We start from the raw sequence: 26,633 nt of genomic DNA, 5'->3' as shown, positions 1-26,633 counted from the left end.
ATCGGCAACGACGGCCGATCCATCAGGTACGCTTGGGGCTTCTCGCCAATCTCTGCCACCTTCCCATCTGCCTGACCTCATGGATGGATTTCCCTTGGGTTCAGGTGATGGGTTCGGCGGCTATCGGCCTGTTATTGACCCTACAGGTGCGTAGGGTTCTTTTGGCCCTTTTCATATTTTTTTTTATCATCTTTTCCTAACTGCTTTATGTTTTTTGCAGTGTCGTTTTCCAATGAAGTGTACGTTCCACGATGGAACATTCGCCGAGGAACAACCCTTCGCACCCCTGTGGAGTGTGTGGAGTGGGCTCGTCACGCCGCTCCCAGTGGTGCGTTGGGGGAAGCCATGGCTAGCTACCAGGAGGGTAGGCTAAGCAATGAGCTTCGGGTTCTACTGGCCCGGATGCAGCCGCGCGTCGAGCTGCTTTGTCGTGAAAACGACAAGTTAAAAGCAGCTCGCGTTAAAGAAGTAGCTCAGGCGCGGGCTGTCCGGGAGGAGAACCAAAGACTTGCCGCAGTGGCTGCGGAGAAGGAGAAGGCCTTCAAGCCCCTCGAGGTTGAAGTTCAGTCCCGGCTCGAGGCCCGTTCCAAGGCTGCCCAAGCTGTTAATGAACAGCTTCGGCTGGCTAAGGAAACTGCAAGGAACGCAACCGAGAGGGCCACCAAGGCTGAAGCTGTTGCTGAGCCTCTACGCGTGGAGAATGAAGAGCTTAAAGCCAAATTAGAGGCTCTCCAGCAGGCTCATGATGCCTTGGCGAAGGAAGACGCCAAAAAGCTCCAGGAGATCTTGGACCAGAGGGGGGTGCTTGACCATACTGAGCGGAAGCTAAAGGGTGTCGAAGAGGCTGCGGCTAAAGAAGTGTTGCTTGCCAACCTCAACAAGAGTGAAGCCGAACGCGCCCGTAACGAAGCTCAAGCTGCCCTCCAAGAAGCTCTGGTTGCCAAGGAATGGCTTCTTCGAGAAGTGTTGTCTCAGGTATGTTTAGCTTCATGTCTTCACGCTTTTCTTTGTAAATAGAAAAGGTTCTGATACTTGTATTATTTTTTTTTTGTAGGTTGTGCATCGAGTCTTCACTGAGACATCTTATGACGATGCTATGAGCGCAGCCCTCAACGCTTCTCATGGGGATGGGGAAAAGGCCGGCTTCCTGCTTGGTCTAGGGTTCGTTGAGAAAGGCATCCCGCCTTCCAACTTCCCTTTGTATGATGTGGATACTGAAGCTATTTACGACCAAGCAGTGAACCAGTATGCCGCCTTCCCGCATCCGGTGGTGGAGAAGGTGAACGAAGTCGCTGCTGCTGATGATGGGCTAGCTATCCTTAAAGCTTTCCTTGAACTGCCACGCTCTACTGATGGTGCTGGTCCAAGTGGAAGTGGCCCTGAAGCCTGATCCTGAAGATCCCTTCCCACTGCTAGGATAGATTTAGCTTATATAGATTTATTTTCTTGTAGGCGGGTAGTTACCCGGCCATTCTTGTAATGAATCATTGTGAAATATAAATCTTTGTGCGGGTAAGACCCCTATTTTCTCTGGATTCTTTGCTTTATAAACGTTATATGACTTGCATACTTTAGTTTAAACTAGCAATTTTCCAAGTGTTTAGAATAAGTTAACCTTTGAACGTGGTAGATAATAGGTTGAAGTTTTGCTTCCTCTTTCGTGATTGTGCGGGTAGGACCGTCACTTGCACTTAGTAGGATGGATAAACTTTACCATCTGACCTGCGTGTAGGTTTTCCTCATCTTTTTTGAAATTTCTAAGTCCTTAGGATAAGTTAACCTTTGAACGTGGCAAATAATAGGTGTGAAGTTTTGCTTCCTCTTTCGTGATTGTGCGGGTAGGACCGTCACTTGCACTTAGGATGGCTAAACTTTACCTATATCTGACCTGCGTGTAGGTTTTCCTCATCCTTTTGTTAGAAATTTTCTTGAATAAGTTAACCGTTCGACGCGCGGTTGTCAATAGGTTAGTGTTCAGTTTCCTCTACCATGATTCGTGCGGATAGACCGGCACTTTCATTTAATGGGATAACTGAACTTTTCCCCTTCAACTGACCTGCGTGAAGGTTCGCCGTTTTTTGGGTTTATGCGGGTTTTGCCGCCTTCCCCACGCAACGACTTTCACATTTATGTATGCGGTGAAAACCGGCATATTCGTTTTGAATAAATTGACCGTTCGACGCGCGGTTGTTAATGGGTTAGTGTTCAGTTTCCTCTATCATGATTCATGCGGATAGACCGGCACTTTCATTTAGTGGGATGACTGAACTTTTCTCCTTCAACTGACCTGCGTGAAGGTTTGTCGTTTTTTGGGTTTATGCGGGTTTTGCCGCCTTCCCCATGCAACGACTCACACTTATGTATGCGGTGAAAACCGGCATCAGTGTTGATAGTTAAAGTATTAATGTAAAATCATCAGCGTCGATGTTCTAAGGAGAATCATTTCCATTAGAAGTGGCTCTTGGCCTTTTCTTTACAAATTTGGAATTGATTTACATGCAAACTGTGTAATTGAGCTCCCTTCCATGTTGTTGGGATGGGAGTGCCATCGAGCCGATACGCACCTGGTTCGGGATCTCGTTCTTTACGCAACATGTAGTCTCCACATTGAAGCTGGAATTTTTATTAGTGTTTTCCCCAGCTGGGGTTCTACACGCATCAGCCTGCTCATCGTTCATTGCGCCACGAGGTGCGCGAGCGTCCCATCTCTGACAAATGCTTCGACCATGTCCTTTACGTCTATGCATTCTTCGGTGTTGTGTCCTTTTGTCCTGTGAAAGTCACAGTATTTACTCTGATCAGCATTGTGACGATGTCGGATTATTTGAGGCTTTGGCCATGGGAGCTCCTCGGTGGCGAATATCTCGGTGACGCTTTTGGTGAGCGGCGTCCATCTGGAGTTCTTGTTTGACTGTACGTTATCCCTTCCGCCTAACCGATGTTGCAAGCCGGATGAGGTGTCAAAGTTTACCCTTGACTGCCAAATGCCTAGCTTTCGCTTTTTGTTTAATCGGGCGGTAAGGACGTTGTCTTCCATTGTTTTCTGGGTGTAGAGGTTTGTGCTCTGAGGGAGATCTCTACCCAGTTGCTTCTCCGTTTCCGCAAAGCGTTTTGCTGCTGTCATGATGGCATCCCATGTGGATGGCATGCCATCTTTACCCGTTAAGGTGCGGATGAGCTCTGGGTCGTTCGCGCCCTGAATAAAAGCAGCGCGAACAAGATCTTCGCTAATGTTACCCAGACTTAGCTTCTTCGAGTTGAAGCGAGTGATGAAGTCTAGCAAAGATTCATCCTCCTCTCGAATGCATTTGAGGATTGTCCATTGCTCCTCGGTATACTTTCTTTGCTGGCTGAAGTGTTGGCTAAACTTCTGTTGGAAGTCTGCCCAGTCATAGATGTGGTTGACCGGTAGACGATCGAACCACGCTCTAGCAGCCCCAACAAGCGTCATTTGGAACATGTAACACCACGTAGGTTCCGTCCAACTACTGACGGTTGCCCCCGCTATGAATCTGTTCAAATGATCATCTGGGTCAGATATACCATCATATGTGCCTATGCTGGTCATTTGTTTGGCACTTCTTGGGGCGATTGCTTCCGCAATGTCCCTTGCAAATTTGGACGTTCCCGCATTTGCAACGTTTGGTCTGAATGTTTTGGAGAAGTCACGTGGACTTCCACCTGTGTTTTTTGGTTTGAAGGCTTCTCCAAAATGCCTTCTCGGTTGGGGGTCCGTTTCCTTACGCTTCCCTTTTGCCCTATGGCGAGGGTTCGCGTCGGAGTCGGATTCCTCCGAGTCATCATCCAAGTATTCTTCGAATTCGTCGGCCTGTTGGACGGAACGCAAGCGTTCGTCCAACTCAGCTTGGAATTCCTTTTGACGTGCCTCCGCCCATGCCTTAACTTCATCGAGTGTTTGGCGGGGGAGCCTTCGTTTCTCTAACTGGGTATCGGTGAATCCCAGTGAGCGATTATTTACTGCACTTGCCCCAGCTTGGGTAACTGGGGTAGTGTTCGTAAAATTTACTTCACTTGCCCCGGCTTGGGTAACCGGGGTAGTGTTTGTAAAGACTGTGTAGCCGGTATTCCCCCCAGTAGCTGGGGTTGTGGTTACCGGAGTTTCTTTAACCATCTTTCCAGAAGTTTGAAAAAAACTGGAGAAAAATGAAGTTCTAGCTTTATGCACGGATGGCGCCAATGAAGAAACACTAACCGGACCCCGGGCAGATTACGGGTAACCTGGGGGTTAGATAGATGTTTCCCACGAGGGGTTAGACCCGGCAAAGATGGTTCTTCTGATAACCTGCAAAACAGACACCGTGAGCTTGTCACTGAGAAGGGGGGGGGGGGGGTTCCTCCTTGTGACCACCCTCCGGCGTGAGAATCAGACTAGATTGCTCTTTAAATATAAAAGTATATTAAGAGATTGCTAGAGCAGACATCAGGTATAATATGATGATAATGTGATAAGATATGATGGTCATACCATTTGTGGTATTTATAGCCGAAGGTAGGTTTTCAAGGAGGTGTGGCCTGCTGAATAGTATTCCTGTTCTACCAACTGTGGCCTACGCACGTGTCCTGCTGGTAGTTGGTGGGTAGGCAGCGGCTGATAGTGACCAGGCCTGCTGTATACTATTCCTTTTCCACCAACTGCCGGCTATGCACGTGGTATGACAGGAGTTGGTGAGTAGGCAGCGGCTAATAGTGACATACAGTACAGGAGCATGCTGCTCGCCATACTGTTGTCAATAAGCTGTCGTATCTTTAGTCAGATCTTTTGCCCATACCTCGTCAGGTACAGTACAGAAGATATTCCCGTATCGTACGGACTGGCTTATTTGGGCGGGAGTATTCCCCCTCCCGCCCTTGTGCGGGATTGTTCCCGGCTTTGCTCATTCCTTCAGATGACACTGAGTGATTGAGAGCTAAGTGCCTTGTGCGTGTAGCCTTGCGGCGCGGGTGGCCTTCCCTGATGGCTTGTATCCGAGGCTGCGGGAACAGGCGGAGTCCTTCACCATTGGGAGGCATTTCCTGCGGGAACAGCTTGCGTACTGCGCTTAAGGACGTCACGTCTCTGAGCATGGTTGGTCCTGCGGATCCAGTTGGTTTCTGCGCAGACGTCCCTCTTCAAGGTGAGTCTTGCGGGTCCAACTGGGCTCTGCTGGGACCTACCTCTTCAGATCACCTTAGAAAACGTCAACATCGATTATGGTTGTTCATGAGTAGTCGAGTAAAGTGAGGGTCAAGTTATAATTTGAATTGTTTACAAGCTGATCTAAACAGGGACACTTTGTTTACAACCAAGTCGATTTGGATCTAGTAACTTTCAAGGTATTTTTCTTTTAACAACCCTAACTTAATATGATTATTAACGGGAAAACCGATTTCAATAATTGGTTCTTTGTGATAACACATCCCACAATATCATAAACATAAATACAGTTTTTAATTACATATAAATCTATATAAAAGAAGCGCGACCATTATTTCACCATTAAACACACTGTAATGCCGAATCTACAAATAATTAATAAAGATTAACATATTTCAACACAATGCACATAATATATCAGAAGTCGAATAACAGATTATCAAATCAGGATAACAATGAGTAAAACCACTACGTAAAACATCAAATTCTAGGTCTAACTTAAATGAATTGAGTAGAATTGAGCCGAACCATGTTTAAACTCGGACTCACATACATTATAAACAAGGCAAGCGACTCATTTACACCAAAATCGATCTCGAAAGAGTTCAACAAACTTCAAGTTTTGAGTTATTTAAACGGTCCCAATCTTTTGACAGACTAACTCACACACACCGAATGTAGCAATAATAATCATTAATCTACAATGAAAGAGCACATTTTGAAGCACCTTAAAAGATGTTAACTATAAACCCTCTGATTCTTTTTAACGGAGCTGCTAATAAGGCTCCCATTCAATTTATGAGACGCCCTTTACATTACTCGTATAGCATATACAAGTTGTATAGGTTTTTCGTACACTAACATCATAACTTTTCAGAAACACGCGATTGACCATAATCGTATATGAGTCGTATATCTCTATACGACTTAAAGTTTATACAAGTAGTATACAGTTGTTCGTTTCTGTCGTTGGAACCCTAGTCGTTGTTTAAGTGGTTTGTTGCTCGTTGGATTTGCCTCAAATCGCCAACCTTCACCATCACGGAGTTGGCACGACCCTCTTCTTCTACCGTCGTTGACTCCGAGGTGATTCTAGGGTTCATGCAGCATCAATAATTGGGGTTTTTATTAGAAAAATTTTCCTAAATATTTGATCAAAATGTTGAGTTTTTATTTTGCCAAAAAAAACCAAAAACATTTTTCAAGGACTGGCGACTAACGACATTAGAATTTTGTTAGTCGCAGATTGTTGGGAGCAAATATGTTAAAAGATGGGGCTGTTAGCAGCCAACTCATTAGTTGAGGTTGTTATTTGCCAATGGTCAATAATTGGGATAATTAAATCCAATTTTCCTTTTTTTGTTTTTTTTTGGCTTTTCCAATGTTACTTCTAGAGCTAGTTTGGGAGTGGGAAATACTTGCTTTCTTTGTTAAGCATGAGAAAAATCTAATGGATTAAAAAAAAAGTCGTTTCATAAGTGGAGTTTTACATTGGGAAGTGTTTTTTGAAAATTTATGTCATGCTACTCGCATGGCTTAATCTCTACGAAAAATTCAAGTTTTAACTCGTTGCTCAAAACTACTCATCCGCTTTGAAGTCATATACTCGTATGAGGCATAGTCGTATAGTTCATTATATGAGTCGTATAAGTCGTCTCATGTAACGTGGTCAAGAGCAATATGACAAAAGGCTGTCATCTATACGAGTAATATGAATCTATACGAATCATATAGGAGGCGTTAGGTATTTATGGATATCCAATGCTTTTTTAAAGCGAAAACAATTCCTAAAATAGGTATTTATGAAAACAAATTTCGAGTTTTAGGTATCATTTTCAAATAATCCAGAAATAGATATTATAAACCAGCGTGACGAGTAAATTATGCTAACTAGTAGTTTGCAGAGCCAATTAAAACATGTCATGTGGCCATAAAGCGTGACGAGCACGTTCACTAATCATTTAGTCGCCACAACTAAAGAAGTTGTATGCGTCGTAATCAACGCCCACGAGTACTGCATAAATCGTTTAGTCACGACGAATAGATTACAACTTTTCGAGACACGAGTAGTTTACTAAACTAACCATGAAGAGTTGTTTTGTTTATTAAATACATCGAACTAGTTAGTTTTACAAGAAACTAACTGGACCGGTTAGTTTGATAGCTCAATTAATCATTACGAGTAGATCTTAGTCAACGACTAGTTCTTCAAGTAAATATTTCCTATATGAGTAGTTTATTGCCAGTTAACTCGTTACGACTAGTTTGACCTTACAATCTACTTGTGGCTTCTCATTTTAACGATAATCCTATTTTTGAAAGTCTATAAAAATGATAGAAATTTTCTATTTTTAAATGTGTAAGTTAATGCTTAAGTAACAAGAAGGAAGATTATCTTAAAAGGTATAATTTAATATTGAAGTACGATAGAGAAAATGGTGCAGGAGTGGAGAGAAGTACGACGGAAAAATAATAGGACCGGGCAAGCTTCAGCTAGGCGAGAGACCTCATTCTATGTTTCGAATTTGCCGGATGGGGTCACAAGCTCTGAATTGTGGGAGGTGTTTAAGGACTTCGGAGTGATAAAAGTGGAGGTTGAAGTTGAGAATATGGAGAGCTTTTCAATGACAAGGGGGTGTGTTTAGGCACTGGTGGTGAGAACAAATGTCTGAGCTCCGAAGAAGTGACGGTGGAAGCGGGCAAAACTGCAAGTGTAGGAATCATTATTGGTGTTGATCTCGAACATCACACGGATGTGGTGAAGAATATGATTGTGGAGGATGGGGGTCATGTAGTTTGCCAATGAATATTATGTCCGTTAATGCTAGGGGTCTAAACGAATCCACAAAACAAATATGGATTCGGGGATTAAAGAGGTGTCATGGTGTTCATTTCATTGCAATACAAGAAACTAAATTAAGTGCAGGTTCCTATTTTCAAACTAATCAGGTTTGGGGTAGGTTGGTTTTTGAGTTTGCTAAAGTAGAGGCAGTGGGCAGTTCAGGCGGGCTTATATGTGTTTGGGACCCTACCTTTTTTGCTAGATGTGGGGTTGTTAAGCATCGGCGTTTCTTGGCTATTGAGGGTGTTATCAAAGCTACAGGGGTCGTTCTTAACATTAAGAGTTGGGTGTCTTCTTCAAGTTATCATTCCTAGTCTCCTCCTTCACCTTAGAACCGACTACCTTCTTTGTTTTATGAAGATTGAACAGTGAGTTTTTTTTTTGTTTTTTTTTTTCATTTTCATCGACTACTCCGACTGTCATCCCGTCCGGATAGGAATAGTTGTCGGAGAGGTTTTGTTTTCGGGTTTGGTTTTGGCTATTGAGACTGTTCTTGAGCAGGTTGGTGATTTGTAAAGCGAGCCATCATTAATGTTATTATTATTATTATTCCTGGTCATCTTGTTTGTTCACGTGTTAAGAGTGGTTAAGCAATGGCTTGAAAGGTTTTTGAAGAAAAAGATTTGAGAATGGCAGATGGATGAGTTGTTCGAGCACATTGATCCTAAGATCATACACTTTGATACCATCTTAAGAATTGAAAGGCTCAAATGTTTGTATATTGATTTTGTGTCTTTCTTAAAATGGGAAATGTGCAATATATAAAACAAGAATAATGGCTAAACAAGGAAATAACTAAAATGACTAGAAATCTCCAACGGCTTCAAGATGTATATTTATCATACTCTTCTAAAATGGGAAATGATGACAAAGCTCATCTCATATTTTGTGTCAAATGAACTTTATTTTCTAACAAATACATATAATTTATTATTTTTTTGAAAAAAATACACTACATAGTGAAAAAGCTAGTGTAGCTGTGACCTTATCTTGATTTGTTATCGATTTCCGATTTCCTATTGTTGCCTTAATTTCTCAAATACGATCATTGAACCGTCAACTTAGATCACCATCAATAAGAATCGTCTCCACCTGAAATCCCTATCAAATTATCGATAAACTTACCGTCTTTGATGTTTTGTTCTTGTTCTTGAATTGATATGTAATGAGTTGTGTTCAAAGTGTATTTTGTTGGTAAACCACTCGTTAAGAAACGAAAATAATATAATAAATAAAGTAAAACAAGTCCATTTTGTTAGGTCACAACAAAATTAAAAGAAACCTCCTGGTGTTGAATCCAGCCGCCATTTCCAATGTCACAGAGGCGGTTCCTCTGCAATGGCAATGGCAGATGGCCGATCAAACAGGTGACCAAGTCCAACTTCACCGACTCACTCAACGAGATCACTGCCCACATATCCAACTCCGACTTCGTGGCCCTTTCACTCCAAACCACCGGCTCTCACTCCTCCACGTGGCACCGGATCCTCCCATTCGACACCTCTGAGACCGCCTACCTCAAGGCCAAATACGCCGCCCAGAAGTTTCAGATTCTTCAGCTCGCCGTTTGCCCCTTCTCCGTTAGGGCTTCTAACAAGCTTACGGCTCACCCGTTAGTTCTCTACTTATTTATTCATTCTTGTTTTGAAATTGCAATTGATTTAGCGTTGACTTATGTAATGTAGGTTCAACTTCCATTTGTTCCAGAGGGATGAACTTAATATAGGGACCCCTTGCTACAGTTTTTCATGTCAACCATCTTACTTATCTTCTATGGCTCGAGAAGATTTTGATTTTAATCTCTGCATATATGATGGTAATTGTAACTTTCCACGCTCTTTTTTGCTCAAACCGGTTATAATTAATAAATTTCTTATTCTACTCTTCGCTTTAAGGTATATCATACTTGTCCAGAGCACAAGAATCAGCAGCGAAACATCAAATACTCAATCCGGTTTCAACCGCTTATGTGGCGCAATCCCATTCGTCTCGTTCAGTTGCAGATAATGTGTTTGTTGAAAGAATTAAATCCCGAATCGCGCACTGGATAAGTGCTTGTAAACGTGCACACATGAAAGATGATGGTGAGCAAATTCACAAATGTTATTATTCTTCTTGTTCTGATGTCGTTTATTTGTTTATTCATTTATTAGTTCTTGTTTGCAGATGCTTTAGTTAATTCTCTTAGGAAACTTATATTAGGTGGTGACGAGTATGGATCAAGACCATCTTTTAAGATAGATGTTTGCAGTGAACGTCAAGTGCAGCTTGTATTTGAGGTCAACTCTTGCTAATGAATTAATATTTGGTACTTTGCTCTTTTTATAAATTGTTGGAATTTCTTTATAAACTTTTGAAGTTTAATGATAATAAGAACAATGCAGATGGTGAAGTCCCGTTACGAAAATGTCGTGCCTTTGATAATCTCAGCAAAAGGTGGAGGAGCACAATCTGTTCGTGTTGTTTTGACAAGTTCGAAAGAAGACCGAGATCTTTTAGAGGTATTAACACGTGAAATGATTATTAATTAGTCTGAATTATTATTTTTTTTTCGTTTATATGGTCTGATCATTTTAATTAGCTCAGTCCAAAAATAAAACCTTTAACCTTTTGAGTCTATGGCTTCATTCATTAACCTTTTTTCGCCCCCCCCCCCCCAAACACTTAACTTTGTTAGATTTTTCACTTTAGTTTTCATAAAATGACCAAAAGATCCCTATTTATTAAATTTTTTTGACTGAACTAGTTGAAATGTGTAAATTACGAAGACAAAAATTCGAGCTTAACTCGTATACATGATTTAGCTGTGTTAAACAAGTTAAGTCAAAAAGATATTAATAAATAGGGGTATTTTAGTCCTTTCTTGAAAACTAACAGAGTCAGTGTAAGGGACGAAAAGGGTTAAAAATGAAACCATAGTGCCTCAAAGGGTTGAAGGTTTCAGTTTTTGACCGAACTAGTTAAAATATTCAAACCACAGCGACAAAAAAAGAACTTAGCTTTTAATTAAAAGTCGGGATTCCAACCTGTTTAGTAGTCCACATTTCTTACTGTTGCAGAAAGATCTTAAAAGCATGGAAGAGGAACAAAGTAAGCGTATACGTGGCTTTCGAGAAGTAGTTGATTTGATTTCCACTTCTCAGAAACCTGTTGTTGTTCACAACTCTCTTAACGGTTTGTTTTATACTTAAAAGACAGAATTACAGAGACTGTCCTTTATGTTTGTATCAAATTTCACTCGGTGTCCTTTATCTTCAAAATCGATGTGTGTTGTCATTTACGTTTCAAAATCCAACAGCGTTTGTCCTTTGGCCCTAACCCTGTTAAATTTCATCGTTAGGTTAGGTCATGTGCAGCTCACGTGGGGGCATAACAGTAATTTCATACACATTTTTCAATATTTAATTAATTAGAGAAACTTAGCTTCATGAATATTAGACGAATTCGTGCTTTCTAGGGTTCCAGAAACTGAATTTCACCTGACAAAATATTGGCAATTGTTTAAATCAGTGTTATGCTAATTGAATAATCTGTCACAAATTGACGTGGAACATTTCTTCTGAATAATATAGCTGTTTTTGTTTATTGGTAATGCGATTATTTTTATGAGGAATTGGGGAATTTATACTCAACTGGAACCAATAAGTCTGTAAGAGTTATTCTCTACTGGAATATTCTTCCATTACTTTGAAGCTAGAGGTGCCAAGTTCGACCGTATGGGAACTCGAATCGAGCTTGAGCTTTTACTGAGGCTAGCACTGTCGACCATCCCCATATTTTCATTTCTCAGATGACGACCTAGGGCTCTGCCACCATGGTGGTGGTGCTTCCTTTAATTCCTCTGGCTTTGGCGTCGAACCTCCATTTGTCACTTTGAAAACTCAAATTCCAACCTAGGGTTTGTGTAGGCAGCCGTGAAATGATGGATTCTGCCATCAAAAGGGGAATAGAGCATGACTGTATGAGTAGTAAGTTAGGGTTTTTATTTTTGATGAACTGAAAAAAGAGGGAAAATATTGGGGGTAATCGGAGATGGGTGGAGGTGTGGGGGTGGGGGAGGTGGGAGGCCGTGGCAGGGGTGGCTGTGTATTACTTGAGGGGGAGAGAGAATGAGCAGGGAGATGAAGAAAGTAGAATGAAATTACTGTGGCTGTGTATTATATGAATTTTTTTTTACATAAACGGATAAAATGAAAAAGGGGTATGAAATTACTGTTATGCCCCCACGTGAGTTGCACATGACCTAACTTAACGATGAAGTTTAACGGGGTTAGGGCCAAGGGACAAACGTTGTTGGATTTTGAAACGTAAAGGACAAAACACATCAATTTTGAAGATAAAGGACACCGAGTGAAATTTGATACAAACATAAAGGACAATCTTTGTAATTCTGTCTACTTAAAATGTTATTTCATTGTTGTGAACCTTATATCGAATGAATGTAGCTGTTTGTCTTGTCTTATGTAGATTTTACATTTATTCATTCCAAATTCGTATCTCCGCTTCCGCCTACAATGGATGAGTTCAAAAGCTCGTTGCATACGGTTTTTCGTGATATACGTGACATTAATGATCTAGTGAAGGAAGTGGGCCCGCTTAATAAATACAGCAACTTACCTGCAGCTCTATCCTACTTGAAAAGAAACTTTTTTGCGTCTGTAGAAATTGAGATGCCTCAAAAAGGTCAGTCAAACATTGTAAATTTTGTATAATATGTCTATAAAATGCCCACTGATTTCTTCAGTCCCAAAAAAAAATGTATGTATTTGAATTTTGAGCGTCAAGCACGTTAATTGTTAGCCATATGAAGTCTTATGACCTTACAACTAGAGGTGTAAATGAGCCGAGCTGAACCAGTTTTGAGCTTGAGTAGGCCGAGCATGGTTCATTTAACTTACTTGAACTCGAGCTCGACCTGTTCTAAGCTCTATTTCTAGAGCTCAGCCTCGGCTCATGAATAGTTTTTTAAGCTCGAGCTCGGCTCGTTTCTATCTCTATTTCTAAACCTCAAGCTCGGCTTGTTTCTAGAGTTTGACTCATAAGTAGTTTTTTAAGCTCAAGCTTGGCTCATTTCGAGCTCTGTTTCTTAAGCTCAAGCTTGGTTTGTTTCAAGTTTTGTTTTTAAAGCTCAGGGTCGACTTTTGAGTAGTTTTCCAAGCTCGGGCTTGGTTATTATTTAATAACTAATTCACGCACTTCTATAATTTTTATATATGTTTTTGTTATAATTTTTATATATAACATAATATATATATATTATTTAGTTATTTTTATCATTGTTTTTACATTATTATAGTTTTTATATAAATACATGTTTAATATGTTAAATAAAATTTATATAAATAATAGCATCAGTGAAGCTTGGGCATGGGCTCGTTTATTAAACAAGGTTTTTTTTAGGCTCGGGCTTGAGCTCTTAAGCTTGGCTCGATCCGAGCTTTTAGCGAGCTGATCTTGTGTAGCTAACAAGCGGCATAGCTCATATACGCCCTCGCTAAAATCATTTAAAACTTGAGTTTGAATCTATAAATCCTATGGTAGATTATTAATAACCAATAGTACTAAGTTATGGATGGGCGAGTTACCTTAAATGAAGCTTTGTTATTCTAATACCTTTTCAGCCCAAACTCTTCTTGCGACCCGCTCATCTATTTGTTACTCTCTTAACTACTTCCATGTTTGACAGCTAGCGCAGAGGAACACAAGAATCATGGGCATAACGCTGTGAGAATAAGCGAGTTGTTTGCTAAATTATGCGTTATCCTGAAACCCACTCCAGAAACCCAACACCACAATCTTGAAAACCCTTTACTTAAACCTTACTCAAACGCGTTCAATTTGGGTTCCACTGAACAAACTGATGACATCAGCATATGGACTCAAAATCCAAAACAAATCAGCATCTACAATCTGGTTTTCTTATGGGGTTTCAGAAGCAACACATCTGCTGGAAAACTGAAAGCCATGCTTCGCAAGTCCCATGATGTGTTGTCCGAAGATGATGTTTTTGATGTCCGGTTGGTTGACAAGAATTGTGCTGTTGTGGTGTTTTGGAAAAATGGGCTTTCAGAATGGTTTCTTGAAGCTATTGGCTATGGAGACGGGCTCCGGGAACTGGCGGCGGAGGGACTGATGGCGGCAGGATACGACGCCTATATAAAAGTGTGCAAATCTGAGATTTTGGGGGCTGATTTGGCGGCTTCGTTTGCGGAGTTTGATCGAGCGTCAAGGGATCATGTTGAGGAGTCAGAAGTATGTTGGAATAGTGAGTTGATGATCAACTTTGATGATCTTTGAATATTTTGGTAGCATGATTTAAAGTTGATAGTGGTAGATTTTGGATTTTGATACGAGGCAACATTCTTTTGCAGTAATTTTTGTATTGTGATGGTAATGTTTGCTATATTTCAAATCAGTGTTTTATCTTTCAAACAAACCACCCTTAAATTCTTTCCAAACATTTTTTTTCTTAAAACAAGAATTTTAGCACGAAAAAAGTTGTAATTCTTTAACCTATTACTAATACCAGAGGTGTGCAAAACTGGTTTAGATTATAAACCAACATGGTTGGTCATCAAGGTTATATAAATCGATATGTAAGAAACCGGCCGGGTTATAAACCGGTTTAGGAAGAGAAATGCTCAAACCTATCAATCGTTTCGGTTTTGCTATAAACTGGTTTGGGACAAGAAACCGTCTTTTTGCATGTTTTCCAAATCGGTTCTGGTCCAAAACTGGTTTCATTCACTACAAATTTGTAAACGAACCTACGGGTTGAGTCGGGTCCAAACTGGTTTTTCCCTAACCAGGTAAATAACTGGTTTACCAGTCCCATACCATTTTTTTTTCTTTTACATCTCTACTATTATAAAGTCTAAAAACATTACACACTATATAAAACGTAAGTAAATTAGAGAGACAGAGTGCCCCAAAACATTAAATTCCTCAAAAGCAAAATGGCGACTATAACAGGCCTCATAAGCAATGCCAATAGACCAATGCTGAAACCCTAAAATCTTCTATAAATAACATCCAAAATCACAATCCACAATCCTCTCCCCCCCCCTCCTCTCATAAGTAATGCCAATAGACCAATGTTGAAACCCTAAAATCTTCTATAAATAACATCCACAATCCTCCTCCTCCTCGGTAAATATCGATGTCTTATCTCCGAAATTCGTATTATTATTAATGGTTAATTTGAAGAAAGCAGGTCGGCTTCTTGATTGGATCTAGAATTATCTACGATCCAATCTAAAGAAACACTAGTCTAATCATGGATAGGCTTAGCTTAATGTATCAATCGAGGACGGATTAACACCAACCTAACCTCTGGTGGGCTTAGCTTAATGTTCTCCGGTGATTGATACGACTACTGTTCAGAAATCGACAACCATAACCTACAAAACAGATCACCGTGAGCTTGTTATGAGAAGGGGGAATAGGGGGTCTTCTTGTAACCGCCCTCCGGCATGAGAATCAGTATGGTAAGTGATGAGTAATTCTTTGTGAGAATGGAATAGTTCGAATCCTTTTACCGTTGTATTTATAGTCGAAAGGAAGGAGAAGGATAGGGTCAGCTGTCCCACTCAATGGAACCTTCTATTCATATGGCTGCGTATGATAGTGGCTTATGATTGGTCGGACAACTGGCGTACGGAGGTCCTTGCCATAGGTAGGTGCTGTGTTGGCCTTTCCTTATTGATCCATTGTGCCTTCGTGGGTAGTACAGGAATTCCAACATGTGATTGGTTCATCCCTTCCTTACCACATGCTAACATGTGCCTTCTCACGACAAGTCCTCCGCTGAACTTCTTATGTTACTAATCCTTAAGTCTTTCTTCGGCGGAAGGTGTATACTTCTTTACGCGGAAAATATTCTTAATGCGGTTGGTCTTCCGCGCTTGCGGGGGTTTTAATCCTTGTGATGCGAGTTTAGTGTCCTACCTCCACAAGTCCCCCCAGTCCGTTGTTTCTTCTGTGATTAGTTCTACGGGTGGGATATTGGACTTGTATTTCGTTTTGTTGTTTAATTTTGACAGTTATTTATGAGGGTATTTATGGAGATAGCTTTTGACTATTTTCCTGACACTTTAGTTGTGGTGGCGTCACCACACGCATGGTTCTGGTTCATAGTTACTCCAGGTGATTTTACCAACGCTTCTTAATTGCGACACCTTGAATTTGAGTGTTGTTGTTCCGCGTGTCGTCTTCTGATTGGAGATTCTAATGCGTTGCATCCGGCTGTCAACTGTCACATTTTATTCTTGTAGTATAAATACGCGTCGAGTTGCCTTATCCTTCGTCATTTTCTTTTTGTATTTTCCATCATTTCATGTGTTTTACAACGCTTTGTTTGGTTCGTATGCTGCTTGGTCGAAAAACATTGCTTATGCATTCGATATCTTCATCGTGTTTTGGTAATGTTCTCAGACCAGGCTTCATTCCCATCAAGCTTGGTTGTTATGTACGTAGTTCCTTCACCTTTCTGACGTGTATTCTTATTTTTGAAGCTTCCACTTCGATAGGCAATTCTTTCTTTTTTCGCGTTACAGGTATTACTAAGTTCTTCCTCGTCCTTCTGCCACGGAAGGTTTCTTGTGCAGAATTATTTGACTATGTAGTAACTAGATGGCAACTATATAGTTGGATTTGTATAAGGTTATACCCTAAGTGGCCCTGGTACTTCTAACGTCAGACGTCGCCTGCTATAGCAGGGTCTTTCGTCTGTTAGCGCGCGTCACTTACCCGCCCACTTGTTTTGAACTTTGAAATTCCCGCGTGACGGGTCTCTTTCTTATTGGACCTCCTGCTTTTCCAGAATATCCGTTTTGGACCCTGGTTCCCACCGACGATTAGTATAAATAGGTCGTTTTCACCGTTTTTCTTTCATTCAAACTTCTTTCCGACCTTTTACACTTCTAATCTTTCACGATTATATTCTCTTTATTTTCTGTCCTTTGCCATCGATCAATGGCATCATCTTCAACCGGTAAAAAATCCGACAAAAAAAAAGTGTCCAGAAGAGTGGTAGTTCTTCGATTGAAACGGTTACGATCCATTGGAAATGGTTTAACTATGAAACTTTGATTTCGACTTACGAGGTCTCGCCTGTATGGGAGCCTGAACTACCCGCTGCTGGTAGCACTCTCAAAGATGCCCCCGTCGGTAACTTGGCCTTATATTCTGAGTTTTTTGACCATGGAAATTTCTGGTTGCCCATTACCACATTTTTTCGAGACATGCAGTTGTCTAATGGGTTGCACATAACCCAGGTTCATCAGTTTTGGATGATATGTCTCTGACATTTTGAGTTTTGTTGTCGAATTCAACGCATCACTACAATCGTTGATGATTTTAATATTTTTTACAAGATTTACACCAAGGGTGGCTGGTTCGGGTTCCACTTACGAGACATTAACATCATGTTTGTTGGAGAGGCTCCACGGAGCTTTTATGAGTGGAAACAGAAGTTCTTCTACCTCCGCACAGATGCCATTCCTATCCCGATGAACTACCGTGATCCTTCCTTAGTTATTGAAGATGTTCCTCCTCAAGGTAATCAGAATTAGTATTGGTACAAGACACTAACTGCACGGGTAATTCCTCTTACTTTCATTCAGGAGTTTTCTTTGGTTGCGGCTGGCATGAGTCGAATCGGCTCCAGGCCGCACAAGACTCCGTATTATGGTCGTGATGGCTTGAGTACGTATTTCTTGCGGTTTCTCTCTCTCTCGTTCAATCTATGTTTGCCTTTTCAGCTATGGGAAGTGTTTTATTATCCCTTGTTAAGGATGGGCCTGGTGAAAACTCTGTGTTTTCATTGATCGGTGCCGAGCGGGCGGGTGAGCCGACTCTTAATCCTCGTCCCCTAATTGCCCTTGCTACGGATGCTGTGCAGTGATTATTTCGACTAGCGAAGAGTCTCGGGAATCACCGTGCAGGCCTCGAGTTCTGAGGATTTAAGTTTGGCAGGTCATGATGCGAAAGATGTTGTTGACCTTACTCGTCCTTTTGGTGACAAGACTGCTTTGAAGAAGAAGAAACGCAAGGAAACATTGACGATCGATCCATCTTTGGGTGAAACCGCTAAAGCTCCCGCGATGCCTGCCATTATGAAGGCTCACTTAATCTTGACCTTCTTTCTCCTATTTGGAAGAAGGCCAAGCTTAGCGAGAAACTGGCGGAGAAGTCTGCATCCTCCGCGGGTATTTCTCGCGCTTTCGCTTCCGTATTTATTTTAACTCATGTTATTAACTTTTCATGCTTTTGACAGATTCTTTGAAATGAAAATCGAGTAGTGGGCCCCATGTTGATCTCGTTGTTGCTGGACAAGCTCCTACTCCTCGACCTTCTCCTCCTTCTTTAGCTTCTGAGAAGGGTAAGTCGATTGAGTTACATTCCAGTTCTCCTTCTCCGATGAAGGATGTTGAGGTTGAGGGGGGTGATCTAGAGATTTCTGCTCAAGATGTTGAGACCCATGTTGAAGACCTTTCCGTTGCTTTTCCTCTTATGTTGAGACCCATTTCGATTGACTGGTAACCTTCCGCCTACACCACCTCGTTCAGTATGTCACACCCCAACCTAAGGCGGAAATGTCGGGGTGTGAATCGTTGGTTCATAGCTCACAAGGTACTATCATACAATATAAAATATGCCAATATCTAATTAATTTATTTATTTCAAATTTTAAATAAGTGCACAAGTTCCAAACATGACAATAATAATCCAAAACAAAATAAAATGCGAGCATCCTTTATTTTAATATCTAATGGTCTCTCTATGTGTTCTTCACCTAAGCTTCAAACCAACTGATAACCTGCATATGCGTACAAAATAAACATAGATTTGTCAACACGAAGTTGAGTGAGACAATCACTAGTTTTGACACTAATAATATATAATAAATGAGCAAACAAAATAGTGTGAGCATAAATCAATCAAACAATGAGCAAATATTTGTGTCAGCTGACCGTTTCCTTGCGAATCGGGCATTGGCTACTACGACTAGCATATACAAATGTGAGTGTCGGTTGACCATCGTCATGCGAATCGAGCTTTGGCTACTAAGACGGCGTATGATCATACTTTAATGTTATTATGATGGACCTCTCCGAATACAATAAAGTAAACAGTTAAGCAAATATCAATTAGCATTTAATTGATAACACACAAGATTTACGTTTGCTAGTTGAGTATATATAATGTAAAAATATGATATAATACGCATATGTCCCCAAAACCATTGGAAAACAGTAAAATATGAGGGGAATGATCTCTCACCTTATTATTTAGGTGAGATTGCAATATAATAAGAATAAAATGCGATTAAACGAGTGAATCGCCCTTTAATGCGCTGTTTAAGTAAATCCGAACGGACTTGAAACTTAGAGACAATAAACTATAATTAAAACTGAGAATACATCCGCTGGAATTGATCCAAATGGATATCTAAAACTCCGGTTATGAGATATTTAACATTTACGCGAACTGGTACTGACCAGAATCCAAACAGCGAGTCGGAAGTCGGGTTTTGGTCAGCAGCCTTGAAATCTCAAGACAAAAATAAAAGTCTTCTGGACCGAAAGTCGGTTCCAACCAGAAGTGATAGACAATCATTGGTCAATGTTGTTGACTAATGCGCCCTTAAACGGTTTGGAGTCAAACTGACCCGTCAATTCCCCTCAATCTCATAAATTGATTGATGGTTATTGACTATTGAGAAATAAGGAATGACTTTACAGTAAACAACTTACCCAGAAAATGCTTAAATCGATGAGAAAACGGAGTCAAAGGCCGGTTAAGAAAGCAAAGTCAACAAAAACACTTATAACTTTGAGTAAAATAGCAGGAACGGAGGTGAAATTATATGCTTAATGAGGGTGACGGCTGGGATTGCTATTATCACGGTTTAGGGAAAAGTTTGGAAGATGATTAATGGCGTTTATATAGGATAGGTAAGCACAAGTTTATCACAACTCATGTCATTCTCAAATGATTTCCCATCCGCTAAACCACCTGCCGAACAAGATGAACCACCATTAGAACTAATTGGTTCAACAATCTTAGAACTTTAGGGACAAAGATCTTAGGCTTTGGTAAATACCCAATTACATAGACCATTTTGTCATCAGGAGGGGTGTTGAAACTAAAGTGGGGTAGGGATGTATAATTGTCATTAAACGGTGGTGGAACTGCAGTAAAATCATATCCTGTCCCCTCTTTTGTTTCACTCCCATCTATGAACCAATGATGCCATTTAACTTATCAGATACCATTTCAAACTTATCGACATTTATTTTTCTATTTGAAAAATTAATCTTAAGTTCCTCAATTTTAGCGTTTAAAGCAGTTATTCGATTTTTTTTTGTGAGAATCAAGTTTCAAATATGCTTCAAATAACTTTCGATTTAAGTTTGCCATGCCATCATGATGAGTCTTAATTCTAGTGATAAAATTTTTTTCAGCTTTCTTATACTCGTCATTTTGGTACTTAATTCCAATATTTTCTCTTATTAAGCTGGCATCATGGCTTTTAACCTTTTCTATGCACAGTTTAGAGCATAAATGTGTGTGTACCTCAGGAATCATGGGACTTGCTTTACTTCCTTAACTTTCCAACACTTGTTGAAGCTTCATTCTCATTCATAAACGCCATCCCAGCAAAGTTCATTGGCAGCATCAACTCACCCATTTGATTGATCCAGTTAGGATCAGATGATTCCTCAGATTGAGCAAGCATGGCCTTACCAACTGCTTGCGTGTTTCCCTTACCAATTCTTGGAACACCCCGACTCGATGAGATGCTTTAACCAACCCCTTTTCCCTTAACTCCATAACCTTTTCCCTTCCCTCATCAAACACAACAACAATCTTCACTTCTCCGAAAGGTTTTCTTGGATTTATGAACTCTCTTGCAAAGTGCCCCATTTTGTTTCAGTTGTAACACCGGAGCTTTTCTTTGTCAAATCCAATGTTGTTGCTATTAGCATCCTTGAAGATGTTCTTCCCATATTTTTTTCATGAAGTTTGTGGCCATGTGCACTGTCATGTCCATTTCATACTTGATGTCCATTTTCTTAAGGTCTTGTTCATTGATCTCTGGAAGATCCCCTTAATTGAAGGATGAAGGAAGTATCTTTTCGTTTAACAATTCTTCATGGCTAGCCATAAAAGCATGGAATAGCGAAATGTGGGAGTCATTACAATGGTTGGTGGAGTGAGTTGAACTGCCTGAAATGCTACCTAAGGATTGGTTGACGCCATGAGCTTTTAGAGCTTGATTAACAGCACAGTTTACCAATTCTTGAATAGTGTTTGATGTTGATGATCCTGATGCCCTCATTGATGAAATGAAATCTTTTTTTTGATCAGATTGAACAGATTGAACTGTAGATTGAACCCCCCCTTACCCCATCAACTGCATGAACTATAGGATGTAACTGACCCAGAAAAGCTGATCCAACTCCCGACCCTATAGAAACACCTGGATGATTAAGAGAACTGACATGGTTATTTATTCGGAGCTTGTCATCCATCTCCAATGATCTGATGGTGGAAGTTAGCTGCATAAGAGTTGTTGTGTTTAGATTTGTGGTCCTTTTAATGGTAGTGACATTGTTGTTCCACGTGTACGCAATGATTTCAACAACTTCTTATTAATTTCGGACACATCCCAAAGGATACTAGCACTTCTCATTCTGGCATTTAGGGCTTCAAATCTGTTAAGGAGTGATGAAAATGTTTCTCCTTGAATATGATTGAAAATATTGAATTCACCCTTCAACATCGCTTTTCTGCTTTCCCTCATATCCGGGTTTCCTTCAAATATCTCCACTTAGGCATCCCAAAGAACCTTTTTAGAAGCACATTCTCTTATGCTTTCAGTGATTTCAGTGGAGAGACAAATACTGAGATACCCATATGCCTTTTCATCTACGAGCATTAGTTGCTTATCAACATCAATGACACTTAAGGAGGAACATAAAGTGGATCATCAGGATTCAATGTTACGGGTCTATGAGGTCCATTTTCAATCGACCTCATCATTGAAAAGTCGTTTGCTCTTTGAAGTTCTTGAACCTCCATATCCGGTGTTCAAAGTTGCTTTCAAAGTTCAGGAGTCTAGGTGGTTTGTTAATAGTCCCAGCTTCATTTTCAAGTCTCATGAATCTCTTTAACAATTCTGGATCATAAGACATCTTTTAAAACTGATCAGTAAACCCGAAATCAAGGCAGCCTCTTAAAATCAGCAAATTCTGTGAAAAATTCTAAGTACAGGGGATCACAATCGCACGTGAACAATAATGCGATGCGATTGGGTTTCTTGTGCGATGCGATTGGGTTTCTCGTGCGATGCGATGGGGTTTCTGAAATGTGAGTGCGGCTAGAAAACAGATGGGAATGCGATTGGTAATAGAAATGCAATTGGTCCACATATGCTAATGCGATTTGGATTCCAATGCAAATGCGATTTAAACTTCAAATGCGATGCGATTTGGATTCCAAATGCGATGCGATTAAGTATCTGGAGAAGTGTAATCGCGTAATACGTTGTTACGTACGGATCTTCACACAAACACTCTTTTAGATAGTTTGCTTAAAACAACCCAAAATAGCCCTTAGTACACTTAAACACACTTGTCAAACACTAAGACAAGACCAAAATCCAAGGTTGTGACCTAAGAACCTCAAATAGTAGAGCCGAAAGCTCTGATACCAATTGTAGGTCCCTAAACTAGATCAAACAACAAGTTCTTGAATCAATCTCGGTTGTTGGTTAGTGTAAATCACCAACAACTAACCAAGATCTCGGATCTTGAGTTGTGATTGAGTATTTTACTAAATATGGTAAGTTTGGAGAGTTGCTGAGAGGATATGGATATAGTGAGAAAGAAGGATTTGCAAAAGGTTGTTTTGTATGGGTATGTCTCCAGTAATTTATAATGGAAGACTTGCCATGCTTGTTTTCATTCATAATGGGCCAAGTGGGCCTTATTTACAAAGGCCTGAGGCCTAAACATACATTACAAGATAAACGAAAGCTAACAAAATATAACCGATAACAAAACAAAATAATACAAAAAACTAATCAACATAATCGGGCCCTACATGACACATTCTCCCCTATAGCCAAATTGGTAATGGTTCTAACCCCTTTGGCGGTAGCGGTAAAGTAGGATTGGCTAATCCATCCACTTGATGTGAGAAATGCTTTTCTTCATGGTGATCTACATGAAGAGGTCTATATGAAAATTCCACAATGGTTTGAAAAGGGGAAAGAGAACAAGGTTTGCAGACTTAGAAAATCACTATATGGGCTAAAACAGACATCGAGGAACTGGTACCAAAAATTCACCAAAGCTTCACTCGAAATTAGGTTTATTTAATCATGCGCAGATCATTCCCTTTTCATATTCAAATCCAAAAACTCATATATGGCAGCCCTCATCTACATAGATGATGTTATCATCGTCAGAAATAACTCGAGAAGGACTAATGAAACCAAGATGTTTCTCAACAGCAAGTTCAACATCAAAGACCTAGGGGTTCTTAAGTACTTCTTAGGAATTACATGAAATCAAGAAGGGTTGGTCCTTAGTCAAAGAAAGTATGTGCTGGACATCTTGGAAAATTGCAGGATGATTGGATCTAGACCAAGTGTCTTTCCAATGGAACAAAACACAAACCTTGGACAAGGCGATGAAGAAACATGATTCGATGCTAGCCAATATCGAAGACTCGTAGGTTGGCTCCTATACCTTCAAGTAACAAGGATTGACATCACTTAGTCGGTTAATATACTAAGCCAATTTGTTTTCGATCCTCGACAAAACCATTGGGATGCCGCAATTAGAGTTCTAGGATACCTAAAATCCACACGGGGACAAGGTATCTTTCTCTTTAAAGGCGGTGGAACTAACCTCACAGTCTACACCGACTGGTTCGGCTGTCCTGACACTAGAAGATCTAGAACTGTATACTTGTTAGTTCTTGGTGGAGCGCCAATATCATGGAAGTCGAAGAAACAGTCAGTAGTTTCACATTCCTCTGCATAAGCTGAGTACCACGTCAGTGGCAACTACCGTGAGTGAAATCTCGTGGTTAAGGTGGCTCTTAAAAGATTTGGGAGTTAAACAAAATTATCCAGCACAATTGTTTTGTGATAACCTAGCAGTCAAACACATTGCCAGCAATCCAGTTTACCATAAACGTACGAAACTTGTGGAGATGGATTGCTACATTGTTAGAGAACGGGTTGAGTCAAAAGAGCCACTATACATTGACACAAAGATGCAAGTAGCTAACTTATTTACTAAGGCGTTGGACTCTTGACAAATACAACTTCTACTTGACAAATTGGACATTTGTAACCTTCATGCTCCAACTTGAGGGGGGGGGGGGGGGTAAAGGCGGAAATCAATCTTTGACCACATCATTTTCTTATTTTATTTCCATAGCATTCCCTATTATTTAGCCTTGATAGTTGTTAAGAGTTTGTATATATTGTACTGATCGATAATTGAGAGAAACATATACAAGAACATTCTGAACCATTTATTTATACCCTTTCCATTCGAATGTTGGGAGAAGAGGTTGAGGTCTTCCAGACGTCGAGACGTCGATGCGGTAGGCATGATGCTAGTACTCTCGCAACGCTTCATTTGAACTCTATAACTAGCTTTGGCGTCGCTATGTTGGTTTATTTGTAATACTAAATATGCTATAGAACTCGTTACTTTATTGATTTCAAAGAGGCTGCATGCTTAAGTAGCAATTACATACAACTGAAAGAAAAAACTCAAATCACAAAACAAAACACGGATTACTTGAAATTACAAACTACAATATTATTCGGTAACGGATACATTACTCTTTGAATTATTCTCATCACACAACAGGAGCCATTTACCTCAAACCATATATGGAAGTAAAGATCAAACCCGAACCCTTGAACTTCTCAGCAGTGATTCCATCAATACGTTCTTTCATCTCCTCACTCAAATAGTTTTTCCAATCTCCGATCACTCCTTTTCGGAAGAAATCTTGCTTTTCCACGTCCACCAGCTTGCCAAACTTTTCCACACCCGTCTTGTTCACCTCTAGATTTCTCATATTCTCAAAGCTACACAACTTAACTATCTCCCTCACCACCCCTTTCTCATCTTCCTCTGCGGTTATCGAATTTCCCATGAAAACAGCCAACTTCCTCACCACCACCTCTGGCTGTTCCTTCAATTCCTCGTACTTCAAGAACAGAATCTTGTTCGGATTTTCCAAGCTAGCTCTCCAGTATGACAAAACATGTTCCCAGAATGGCCCGTAGTCCGACACCCCGAGACAGAAAAGCTCAAACGCTTCATCTAAAGAAAGGGGAGGCAGCTCTTTGGATCTAATTTTGTTCATGAAATACCACTTGGAAATCAAGACGTCTTTTGGGTCCCTACAGACGTAGACGAACTTGCCAGAACTCATGCAGGCCGGTAACAAAGGGCGAGCAAAGTGAGTACTAAAGAGTCGAGGAGCTGGGGAGTTGGTGTAGTCGGTAATAGGGTAGGATTCGACATCGAGGACTGGTATGGTGCTTTGTGGGCTGTGATTGTGCAGATGGTGGTCGGAGAAGCTGTAGCGGTGACGGTTAAGGGTAGAGAATATGTGGGCTTTGAGCCAGGTGGTGCCGCACTTCACGAAGGAGGCCAAGAAGATGTCGGTGGGATGAGACTTGAAGTAGGCATGTAGAAGCAGGTTGGTTTTTAGGATCACGGGGCTTATCCAGAAGCCATTGTAGTTATGCAGGTGTCGTGTCCACCATCCACTTGCTTTGGGTAGTGTTTCTATCAAATGTTTGTGCTTCTCGCAGATCTTCTTGTACTCGGCATCTTCTTGTTCTTCTGTTCCTGGTGCACTTGTAAAATTACTTGACATGATGATATGATGAAGGAAATGTAAAACGTACAAGTGCAAGGATCATCCCATTTTATGCTTAATGCATTTAGGTACAACTATACAAGGTCAACATAGATACCCTTTCATTGTCATGCATTTAGATATGAAGACAAATCTTTTCTTCAGATATGGTTTGTTTGTAATCAATAAGAGTCATAGAGTGTTCTTAATAAATTGAAATCCACTTCACGAAACTTCATAATATATAACAAAATATTGTTTTTGCTTGGTTTTGGGTGGGCCTAGGCATTTAGACTAAAGAAGATGGTTAGAAGAAACTATTGTCAGTTTAATTTTATGATTAGCAACTATAGTTTAGGTTTTAAATATGTATTATTTCTGAGACCCTAGATTTGGGCGGTTATTAGCATATATTACTTGTGAGTACGTTCCTAATCACCAAGTGCTTGCTCATCTCATAATGAGTAACGGTCCGGATGTAGTGTCAATGATCATAAATGGGACATATATAACTGTTGGTCGGCCGCCAAAAGAATATTTTTTTAAAATGGTGTATATTAGAAAAAAAATTAGGTTAACGGGAAAGTCAAAAAAAAAAAAAAAGGTTAACGGTTTCTTCATGGTATATGCTCTTAATGCGTATTTGATTATTTAAATTGTAACTTGTTTTGTACTTTCCTTTCAAGTCATTTTTTTTACCATTAGTATTTTTATTAATAAAAGTGTTAA

The 26,633-nt window shown here is 40.3% G+C and overlaps 1 protein-coding gene and 1 pseudogene across 1 annotated transcript; one reads left to right on the top strand and one right to left on the bottom strand.

Annotated features, from left to right (window-relative positions):
• The first annotated feature begins 9,310 nt into the window (after positions 1-9,310).
• LOC143593225 (poly(A)-specific ribonuclease PARN-like) lies at positions 9,311-14,294 on the top strand. Its single transcript, XM_077072921.1, has 8 exons — positions 9,311-9,609; positions 9,683-9,813; positions 9,893-10,081; positions 10,164-10,276; positions 10,382-10,498; positions 11,057-11,171; positions 12,465-12,680; positions 13,684-14,294. Exons 1-8 carry the CDS (start codon positions 9,311-9,313, stop codon positions 14,292-14,294), a joined length of 1,791 nt encoding a protein of 596 aa, XP_076929036.1.
• A 10,605-nt stretch (positions 14,295-24,899) lies between these two features.
• On the bottom strand, positions 24,900-25,940 carry LOC143593227 (cytosolic sulfotransferase 12 pseudogene; annotated as a pseudogene).
• Between the last annotated feature and the right edge of the window lie 693 nt (positions 25,941-26,633).

This window comes from Bidens hawaiensis, unplaced genomic scaffold, assembly GCF_021521415.1.
Source record: "Bidens hawaiensis isolate Kalapana, Puna unplaced genomic scaffold, B.hawaiensis_p1.1 tig00041853_1, whole genome shotgun sequence".
In the NCBI taxonomy this organism is placed as follows: Eukaryota; Viridiplantae; Streptophyta; class Magnoliopsida; order Asterales; family Asteraceae; genus Bidens; species Bidens hawaiensis.
This window is presented reverse-complemented; position numbering and strand designations above follow the sequence as displayed.